The sequence below is a fragment of the Salvia splendens genome, chromosome 21 (genome assembly GCF_004379255.2).
Source record: "Salvia splendens isolate huo1 chromosome 21, SspV2, whole genome shotgun sequence".
In the NCBI taxonomy this organism is placed as follows: Eukaryota; Viridiplantae; Streptophyta; class Magnoliopsida; order Lamiales; family Lamiaceae; genus Salvia; species Salvia splendens.
In genome coordinates, this window is record NC_056052.1 from 25,903,117 (window position 1) to 25,913,832 (window position 10,716).

Genomic DNA, 10,716 nt, shown 5'->3' on the forward strand with positions numbered 1-10,716 from the left:
ATGCTGATAAGATTAGAAATATCATTATTTTATTAAAACGGTGTTGTTAGGAGCGCAGGGCGTAACTAGGGCGGTGAGGCAGGACTAGATTATAAAGAGACGTAAAGTCAACTATAAAGATATATAAGTCCATTTAAGAAAAAGAATAAAAAAGGGGAAAAAGGACAAATCAACTCATTCATTTTATATTCACTATAGTAGTAGACTATGAAGGATTAGTCTGTCTTACAATTATTATTAGAGTGATTAATTAACCCATCTTGTTCCTTAATAATTGCTAATTTGAAGTTATACTAAGCCATGAGATTCAGATATGACCTTAAAATCTAGGTGCTGATGTTATTTAATTTTCTACCAAATTTTACTATACGCCAACAAAAGAAACAAATATTTTTGGCCAGGAAGAGAAAAAAAGTTGGAGGTCATTTTCATGAAAGGTTTATTCTTAATTGGCTTTTAGTTATTTTTAATTGGCTTTATCTTATCAAGACCATTTAATTTTATCTAAGATTGAGAGGTTGTTCATATCATTGCATTGTCACATTTAGATTGTAGTTAGGTGTTGAAACAATTTTTCTTCATCATAATAATTGATAATGATACCAACTTTTTCAAGGTTGCATCCATTTATTTTAAGAAAATTAATGTTATTTCATACCATGGAGGTGGGATCGAAATTTAACTGGCTGGATGATGAAACCCTGCACATGTGCTCCATATATTGTACAAATATAATATACTCTTTTCGTACACAATTTAAAGTATCTCTTTGACTCGATGCGAATATTAAGAAATATAAAAAATGTATAGAAAAAATTAATGAAATGTGAATCCCACTATTATATTTGATTATCATTTACTTAAAATGAAAAAAATAATTAAATGGGACTTTAAATTATAGATATCCTGAATGGCAAAATAGTTTTTGAATTTATGAAGACTAATAGAGGCAAATCCAATTAATTTTACTTTGTAGAAAATTTTTTTTGAGGGTATAGATTTATTACAAATTTATAGTCTATAGTAGTATATCAGATTATCAGTGGCATATCGCATGCAGGTGCAATTAGATAAATTAGTTCAATGGTCCATTTTAATAAATATGCCTAATGTCATGATTTTATTGCCTCCTTATCATAATATACCCCAGTGAAATGTTGTCCAGTTTTGTCATTTCGGTCCGTCCGCAAAATGTTGTCCACTTTACTTTTTTTCCATTTTTGGTAAATGGTCTCCACTTTCCACTAACTCATTACACTCATATTTTATTTTAAAACCAATATATAGATGTGGGACATACATTCCACTAACTTTTTTCACTCATTTTTCTTCACATTTTTTTAAAACGCGTGCCGAGTCAAACATGGACAATCTTTTGCAGACGGATGAAGTATATAGTACTCCCTCCGTCCCCGATTAAGAGTCACACTTTTCTATTTCGGTCCGTCCCCAATTAAGAGTCACACTTCATTTTTACCATAAATGGTAAGTAGGTCCCACATTCCAATAACTCACTTCACTCACATTTTATTATAAAACCAATATAAAAAAGTAGGTCTCACATTCCACCAACTTTTTCAACCAACTTTTCTTTACATTTCTTAAAACCCGTGCCCGGTCAAAGTGTGACTCTTAATCGGGGACGGAGGGAGTATTAATTAAAATAAGTCATAATATTTGCTAAATAGGATAGAATCCTTTCAAAGCAAAATTCTCAACATTCTTGCAATCAAGCAATTTACAATAAGTCATAATATTTGTAAAAAAAAAAGCTACAAGTTCAAGCTTTCACCATGCAATAGTCCAACAAAACTACATAGTCGCTTCAATGAGGCTTGCAATTGCAGTGCTTTCCATTTTGTGTTTCATCTCCACAGGTAAAAAATGAAGGCAAAATTTTCAAAATGTGTCAATCCAACAACTGAATTCCGTTAATAAAAACGTGTAACGCCCGTTAAATTTACGGAATTCAGTTGCTGGACTGATCCATTTTAAGTAATGAAACTCATTCAAACACAAGAGTTTAAAAACCAGAAACAAAGTGACAAAACTATTTCACACATAAATCACATTCAAGATTAGTTCAAATTTCATCACTAGAATGTTCATGTATGTTGCTGCAGCATTTGGTAAATGTGGAGCGAACGACCTTGTGATCGGGACAGCGAAGAGCGGGAAGCAGATAGGAGGGAAGCCGGAGTGGAACGTGCAACTTGTGAACAACTGTAACTGCTCACAGTCGAACACAGTACTAACTTGCCGTGGTTTTCAGACAGTTGAGCCTGTTGATCCCTCGATTTTCCAGAGGAATGGCGACCACTGCTCCGTGAACAATTTATTCGTCAAATTCTGATTCATCCGCAGTTTTAAAAATCAGTCGTAAAAAAAACAAGAATATTAAAATTTTTCTCAATTTACTTACGGGGTCTAATTTGGGTGAAATTGTATCTAATGTGACTTTTAATATTCCACGAGGATGAGGCTTAACCACGTTTTTCAATTTGAAACACATGTGCACAAAATTCTCATCATACTATATGTGTAGATTTCTTGCTATAAAAATTCATGCAATCAAGTACTAGTAGTTTACAATAAATGTAAAAAAAACACTATAAATTCATGATCACAAACATACCTTCTTCACAATGATGGCATCAATGAGGCTTGCAATTGCAGTGTTTTCTATTTTGTGTTTCATCTCAACAGGTAAATGAAACTCATCCAAACAAAAAGAGAATAAAAACCAGAAACAAAAGTGACAAAACTATGGTTTCACACATTAATCACATTCAAGGTTAGTTCAATTTTCATCATAAAAATGCTAATATGATCTCTGTTACTGCAGCATTCGGTAAATGCGGACCCAAGGACATTGTGGTCGGGACAGTGAGGAGCGGGAGGAAGAATAGAGGGTTGCCGGAGTGGGACGTGCAAGTTGTCAACAACTGCAACTGCTCACAGTTGAACATAATAGTAACTTGCCGTGGTTTTCAGACAGTTAAGCCTGTTGATCGGTCGATTTTCCAGACGAAAGGCGACTACTGCTTAATAAATCGAGGGCAGCCTATTCTTCCCCGAGCTGCTGTCAGATTCACCTATGCTTGGGATCGACCCACCTTCTTCTTCCCTTACTCCACCAAATCTCTTTGTTGATCACTGCTTTTCAAGAATTTTAGCCTTTCATCATTTGAAAACTGAGTTACCATATTGTAATCTTGATTTGCAGAAATAATGGTTCATCATTTGAATAACTCTTCTGTGTTTCCACCATCAATATAAGAAATGCTAATTTGATCAAGTAAATTAAAACTCAATCTTCTTTAAAATCTTTAAAATAAAACTCAATCTTCAAAAGAAAAATCTTGAACAAATGAAGCAGGAGTTTTCTAGCATATGAAGATGATCATACCACAAAATCCCAAGAGCAAAGTTTTAATCAAGTCGAAGAAGAAGATGATACCTCATTGCACGAACTGCACTCGTTTCTCCCGATAAGAGCCATGAATTTATCTCTGTACTCAATCAAAGGACACTTATGAACCAATGCTGTCCCGTCATAAGCCTCCTTGAGAATCACAGTGCTCTTCACACCTTTGTTAGTAACATAAAACACGCTGTGATGCTTGATCAAGCAGAGCAGGAGTCGAGAAGGCAGCCGGTATTCTGAGTGGAAGGCATCCAGCTGAGCAGAAGTCAGTCTCTTCTCCATGGTTAAACTCAAGAGCTCATGAAGCACTGCCACAGCTCTCTTTCGAGACTTTGGGTCGGACACTTCAAACCTCCTCGCGTTCAAGTAAGGAGAAGGGAATTCCATCTTCTGCCACCTCTCAACCTCCTCGAGATAGCTCACATTCGGCCTAAAACCAGCAGGAAACCTCAATTGGAACGCAAAGTGCCCCGGAAGGTTCCCATCTTTGGATATCCTAACGCGTTTCGTATTGAGGATGAGTTCTTGAGACGACAGCCTCTCCTCCCGAGCAGTTACTGCTAGCGAAGAATCCCAATTCTCCAAATGCAGAAACTCCCTCCCATTCATCTCATCCAATCTGAAAAACTCGGGGTATTTCAGAATCACACAGTTCTTGAAATCATGAGGCAATCCCAACTCATCAGAGATCAAATCAATGGTTTTTAAGGGGAGTTTACAATCAACTGAAAGCATCAAAAGCTTCCTCAAATTCCTAACCAAAATGGGCTCCATCTCCGCCCTCGCCTCTGACTCTAAAAACGCAATCTTTTTAGCTTTTTCAGTCAATGTGACTGCGGGAGGCGACCCCTGACCACCGAATACACGAAAAACGGTGGGGTATCTCTCGATCACGGCCATGTAAGTCCATTTATGCACGAAGCCAACTTCTTTCTCGAGATCTCTGAGCAGAAGGGAGGCTGTTTTCTGGGATTGAATGAGGGATTTGAGCTGAAGGATCACAGAGGGCTTCTTGTCAAGATCCATGACTCTGTCAAGTTCTTGCACTCTGTGGTATATCTTCTTCTTTGGCTTTCTACCTGCAGTTGTTTTGTGCATGATTTGAATCCTTGTGTAGGATGATGAAATGCAGGATTCCCTCGTTTTGTCCATCGCAAATGGCTTTTGCAGTCTATACATTCTTGGGGTTTTCCTCAGAGGAAATAGGTCGACCAGTTGGAGTGCAAGATCCTTCAATTTAAAGCTCCGTTTATTTTATGCCTGTTGCTAGTACGAATAAAGTTGGGATTTTTGTACTTGGGTTTTTAATAACAAAAATCGATTTTTTGGTTCATTCCGATCAATTTGGTTTTGGTAAAAACCGAATCAAAAACAGTATGTTCACCCTATAATACGAAATTGCCTACGTTTCAAGTATATGGGGTTAGCAGTTAGTACATATATTAGTCATTTATGTTACCAAAATCCACTATTTTAATCTCTCCTATTTATTACAAAACGCATTAATTGACAAGAAACCAAGGGAGTAATTACTTGTTGAAAATAGTTTTATACTCTTATTACCACTCATAATCCAATCCCACATAAAGTAAAAAATAAAACTTGATTTTGTATTCATAATTTTTAAAAAAAAATTGTTTTAGAGACATAATGGCATGGCCATAATAGGGGTTAAATAGTAATATTACAATACATTTAATTTCCTATTAACTTTACAATTTGTATATGTACATTCTTGTCCTTATATGAAAAAACGTTCAATTCTTCTAATTTAGGTGAATGAGATTAGCTAAGATCCCTATAATTATGGCATACTCCTAACATTTCTTTAATTACATTTAGTTACAACAAATCTCTATTTGACAATTCTATTATTTGAAACTTGATTGTGATTGTAATTCGCAAATAATGATAACTTAATTAATTAATTATTTGGTTTAATATTATTAATAAAACCTATACTAATGTTAAAAGATATAAAATACAAATAATAAAACATAATAATATAAGTTAATTGAAGATATACCATGCAAGTAATTAATAAAGACATGCATGAACTTTTTTTTCATCAAATAATTAATTTATCGAAATATATCTTTCAAAATTAATCTTATCATATTTACATTTACAATGTGTTACACTATATACGTTATATAAATTGACTTTAGAGTTTTCATAACTTAATTAGAAAATTCATCACATCTCATCCTCTATATTTCATATTGCTTAGTAGTAAAATAAGTATGACACTAATTAAAAATAAATAAATGTACTATTTAAATTTTAGAGATATAATACTTTAAATAATTTTCATAATTATAATATCTTAGTGGTTTTAACTATAAAATAAATTATACTCCCTATTTGATTTTTTTATCACTGACCCGAAAAATAGCATTTTTTTTTGTCTCGTACGAATTACAATGCACATTTGATCAATTCCCATTGTATTGTTTTTTCCCAAACTAAAATTCCCTATGTAAATTAAAATACATATCTTATCAATCCCCTTATGCAGTTTATAAAACAGGTTTTAATAAATAATATTTTTCATACTACCTTTTATTTATAAAAATAGTAATAAATTATATTTGTAAGAACAATCATTTTTAATTTTATATTTTAAAAATATATGATTATATCTGTAAAATTACGAAATATACTTTTAATGGTACTCTAATTAAAAGTATGAATACTCTAATTAAGACTTTAAATACTCAATTTAAAATTATGAATACATTGAATGCAAGCATGATAAGCATGTGCCGATTAATTAAACTTCATAATCTAATATTTATGTTTCTAAAATAACAAGAGGATAAATTAGTCACAATATAAAATATAATTATGTCAAGATAAGTATTATGGCATAGAGACATTATGTCTCTAAATCACTACTCTAAAAAAAATCCATCTTTCTAAAATTAAGGCATGTTAGGCATAATTGAAAGCCCATCTCAAATCATCAATTTATCATCTAACTTGATGAACTAGTAATAACACTAAGAAATGAAATAGTAACTGTTTAATCTTAATCAATAGATACATTTTTTTATTTCTGAAATGATATGTTGATCACCAAAAACATAAAAAATGTAGTTAAAACAAAGAAAAGATAGTGAAAGCATTGATATAAAAAATTACATCCTATGCAAAATTCAAAACTAAAAAACACAGAGACAAGGAGATTGATCATATATCTAGGCTCATTTCCTCCTTTTAGTAGGTGGTTCTGGAGTCTCATCCTCTTCCTCTTCTTCCTCCTCCTCTTCCTCATCCTCGTCGCCATCATCACCATCATCTTCGTCCTCGTCGTCCTCCTCATCGTCCCCACTTCCAGCACCATCACCATTTGCAGCAGGAATGTCCTCCGGGTCCTCATCACCACCTTGGTCCTCCCCTTCCTCGTCCCCTCCGGCATCTTCATCCTCCTCGTCTCCACCATCCTCATCATCGTCTTCATCATCATCGTCCTCATCTTCACTGGCTTCTTGATTCTCAGGCTGCTTCTTCATGCCAAGCTCACTCATCAAAAGCCTTCAAACAACAAATGATGCCGTCAATGCCTAACTAAATAAACTACAAATTGAAGAACATTTTAGAAATCAGGCAATAAATCTCACCTATCTACCACTGTTGGTTCAGCTGCGTTTGCAAGAGCTCCTATCTACAAAAACAATTAACACAAACCAACTCAACCACAGAGCTCATCAATCAAATAAACATTATCTGAAAATCCAAATTAGCAACATAATCATCAAATACGAACGAAATTCAACAAAAATCGAATGGACTCGAAACCAACAGATGACAAAAACAGCCTTCAAACTCAAATTTTTGCACATCTACAACCACATCACCATTAATTACACAATAATAAAACGGAACCGCCAAAAAATCACAACAAAAACTGCGAAACGCACAAGCACATCAATAACCGCGCTAAAATAACAGAATTAAGATCAAACGGGGGAAGAACTGTACCGTGGAGAGCAGAGCGGTGGAAATTTGAAGGAGGAGAGCCTGAATCGCGAAGGTGGAGAGGCTCTGAGCGAGGAACGCAGCCGCAGTTTGAGCCTCCATGAAAACCCTAACGTAATTTGGGATAAATCAATCGAAGTAGGAAGAGTAAATGTAGATGTGTGTGAATTTATAAACGACTGAGATCTAAAACCCTAACTCAATTAATTTATTTCCAATTTGGGGGTTTTATGAATATGAGAGCATCCACAACCGTGCTCTTGCCAGCGGCACGGTTGTGGGCCCGGGCGGTACTATTCATGCCTGCTCTCTGGCAAGAGCACAACACCCACAACTGTGTTCTTCCGCAAGGACGAGCACAATTAATATAAAATTCAATTACACAAAAACATTTTCATAATACTAAAATTCATTAAAAAAAACCACAATAAAAATAACAAATTACAAATAAAATAAAAAGACATAATTAAAATCCTAAAAATTAAAAATTACATAATTAAAATACTAAAAATTAAAAATTACATAATTAAACTCCTAAAAATTAAAAATTACATAATTATTGGCTAATATAACCCGAGGAAGACTACGCATCCGGCGGCACCAACCCCAATTGTTTTTGGAGACCCAATATCATGGACTCGTGCGTTTGAAGTTGCGTGGGGGTCATAGTTGACCTATCGGCCATATTGAGTTGGGCCAAAAGGGCCCACAACGAGTTGTTCGGGGGTGGAGGTGGAACATAGGGTGCGGGTTCGGGAGCAGGGGCAGATGGAGTCGCGGCGCGACGTCGTTCGGCCGCCGCCTTCTTCCTACCTTGCGGTCGGCGTCGGGAACCGCTTGGTTGGGCATCGGGGCTACCCAAGTTAGCTTCGGCGAGTTAGCTAGCCACTTCTTCGCCGGCGTCGGATAGGGATGCGTCCGTGAGCGTTTGGAGGAGCCGCTAGAGGAGGATGTTATGCCTCCCTTATACTTCGGGTGCGTCCGCGTCTCCTGCCAAACGTTAAGATATTTGAACGACTTACCGTTCATGGATTGGTAGGTGCTCAGCGAGGCGGTGATGATGTCGACCTCGCTTCGGCCGCTCCCGGCATTCCGGGACTCCTGGATGAAATAGCCGTTGAACTTGCCAATTTCTTCGTTGGCTCGGCCGATGCAGTTGCGCACCATACTCTCGTTGCGCTCGATCGTTCCCGGCGGCCGGTGTGCATTGTACCGGCTAGAGACGCGCCACCAAAAGTGATCGCCGGATTGGTTCGTTCCAACCACCGCATCTTCGGAGATTTCCAAGTACGCCTTGAACAATCTTTCCATCTCCGCCGGTGAGTACGGTGTGCGGACACCGGCGCGAGATGGAGGATTCGGCATTTGGGAAGGGGCGCGAGGCCTAGGCTCCGGTGTCCACCCGTAGCGCCCATCGGAGGCACCTTGATCGTCGATTGGGTATGGCCGGTAGCCACTCGGAACGCCCGAATCTTGGGTGAGAGGAGGGGCCGAATATTCCGTTTCCGGACTATGAAACGGTTGCGAACCGAACCATTCGGGGTTCCAACCGTGAGAGCCGCTTGGGTTGTCGTCGTTACCGGACATAGTGGTGTTGTAGGGTGTGAGAGGAAGATGAAAATGGATATGAGAGATTGATGATGAGAATTGTGTAGTGAAAGTGTGAATTTTTTGGAGTGAAATTGGGGGTATTTATAGATGAAAGTGTGTATTTTTGGGGTAAAAAAAATAAAAAAAAAATTAAAAAGTGGGGAAAAACGGTTATAAACGGATATAATTTTTTGGGGAAGTGAAAATTTTTTTTTTTATTTTTTATCGATTTTTTTAATAAAAATCCGATTTTTTTTAAAAAAAAAATAAAAAAATGTTTGAAACCAACGGCTATGCCGTTGGCGAATGGGAGACCGCCACGTGTGCGTTCGCTGGCACGGACGTGCTCGATACATCGAGCAGCGCCGTGCCAGCGGCGCGGTTGCAGCGGTGGCGGTCCTTCGCCTTGCCGCTGGCACGGACGGCGGTGGCGCCAACCGCCACCGCTGCGGATGCTCTGAAGGGAGGGGTCAATTAACCATGGTTTATATTTCTTTACTTTTTTTTCTTTTTCGGAAGATTCTAGTAGTAATTAAACTAAAATTTCCATTTTCGACGTCAATAAAAACTTATATATAAATCAATTAATATTTAGAATTACTGATTAATTAATGTATATGCATTGGTATTTTGTGCTCTAATTTTTTCCACCAAAAATTGTCTCTATTTCAAAAATAAAAAGGTTATTTCTATATTTTACCAATTTTCTCTCTTCTTTCATATTTTATTCGCTTTTTCTTCTATATTTAGTATTTTATCTACTTTTTCTCTCTCTTATTTTATCAGTTCTCAATAAAACTGATGATGAGTCTATTTTTCATGGACAAAAAGATTATTAGTTAATAATATATTAATTAATTTCAAATACATTAATTATATTACTGAGTACATTTTATCTTTGTACAATAATTTGAAAAGGATTGTCGTTTTCAAACTAAATAGGTATATGCATATTTTTCAAAATATGATTAGTGATATCTTTAAAAGTATAATAAGGGCAATTAATGCTTCATTCGTCCCATAAAAATATGTGCACTTTCTATTTTTATCATTCCCTTAAAAATATAGGCATTTCCATTTATGGAAAGTTGTCTTCAACTCATTGCTCATGTACATCAATTTATTTACAACTTATATAACTATGACCACCATTACAATTCAATAATGTAGGTCTCAACTATCCACTAACACTATTTAAACTCTCATTTATCAATTGTTTATTAATTCTCATGCTATTTTAATTGTCCATATTCTTATGGGACGAAATGAGTAATAAAATCTAGTAGGAGTACTTGAATAAAGATGATCCGCTTTTATTTGATTTATAACTATAATTTAGAGTCATCATGTAGTATACTCTATATTTTATGCACATTTATATTTATTCAAAGATTTACAGTATATCTTTACCAACCAAAGTCATTTATTTTAATTCCATTATTATTATTATTATTATTATTATTATTATTATTATTATTATTTTCATTTTAATGTATCATTGAGAGAGAAGATTTAGAAGTATCTAGAAAGTAGTAGATGTATCCACACTGCATAAGGTCGAGTTGTTTAAGCCCAGCAACCGCAATACACATTACATACTATATGGATCACGTATGTTAGCATGCAGTGACGAATCCAGGATTTTTCATTTGGGATACGATAAATAATTATAACGATTCGAAGTTTCAAAATCTGACCAATCGTTTTTATTTTATTTA

At 35.7% G+C, this 10,716-nt stretch overlaps 2 protein-coding genes across 4 annotated transcripts; both read right to left on the bottom strand.

Annotated features, from left to right (window-relative positions):
• Window positions 1-2,201: 2,201 nt before the first annotated feature.
• Window positions 2,202-4,822, bottom strand: LOC121783597 (protein WHAT'S THIS FACTOR 1 homolog, chloroplastic-like). 3 transcript variants are annotated; one of them, XM_042181722.1, is made up of 3 exons: window positions 3,461-4,822; window positions 2,636-3,156; window positions 2,225-2,349 (listed from the first exon to the last, which is right to left on the bottom strand). In XM_042181722.1, the coding sequence occupies exons 1-2, from the start codon at window positions 4,604-4,606 to the stop codon at window positions 3,154-3,156; spliced, it is 1,149 nt and encodes a 382-aa protein (XP_042037656.1). In that variant the 5' UTR covers window positions 4,607-4,822; the 3' UTR covers window positions 2,225-2,349; window positions 2,636-3,153. The 3 variants fall into 3 exon arrangements, with proteins under 3 accessions (XP_042037655.1, XP_042037656.1, XP_042037654.1); XM_042181720.1 differs by having other exon boundaries at window positions 2,636-3,177; XM_042181721.1 differs by having other exon boundaries at window positions 2,202-2,319; window positions 2,636-4,822.
• A 1,615-nt stretch (window positions 4,823-6,437) lies between these two features.
• LOC121783598 (nucleolin-like) lies at window positions 6,438-7,619 on the bottom strand. The gene is made up of 3 exons (XM_042181723.1): window positions 7,412-7,619; window positions 7,051-7,094; window positions 6,438-6,964 (listed from the first exon to the last, which is right to left on the bottom strand). Exons 1-3 carry the CDS (start codon window positions 7,508-7,510, stop codon window positions 6,634-6,636), a joined length of 474 nt encoding a protein of 157 aa, XP_042037657.1. The 5' UTR covers window positions 7,511-7,619; the 3' UTR covers window positions 6,438-6,633.
• Between the last annotated feature and the right edge of the window lie 3,097 nt (window positions 7,620-10,716).

Excerpts from the sequence above, each read along its gene's own strand:
- LOC121783597 (XM_042181721.1), bottom strand. The coding sequence starts at position 4,606 with ATGTATAGACTGCAAAAGCCATTTGCGATGGACAAAACGAGGGAATCC.
- LOC121783598 (XM_042181723.1), bottom strand. The coding sequence starts at position 7,510 with ATGGAGGCTCAAACTGCGGCTGCGTTCCTCGCTCAGAGCCTCTCCACC. Across the intron at positions 7,095-7,411 it reads CCACCGCTCTGCTCTCCACG|ATAGGAGCTCTTGCAAACGC; the intron begins GTACAGTTCTTC and ends TTGTTTTTGTAG. Across the intron at positions 6,965-7,050 it reads GAACCAACAGTGGTAGATAG|GCTTTTGATGAGTGAGCTTG; the intron begins GTGAGATTTATT and ends TGTTGTTTGAAG.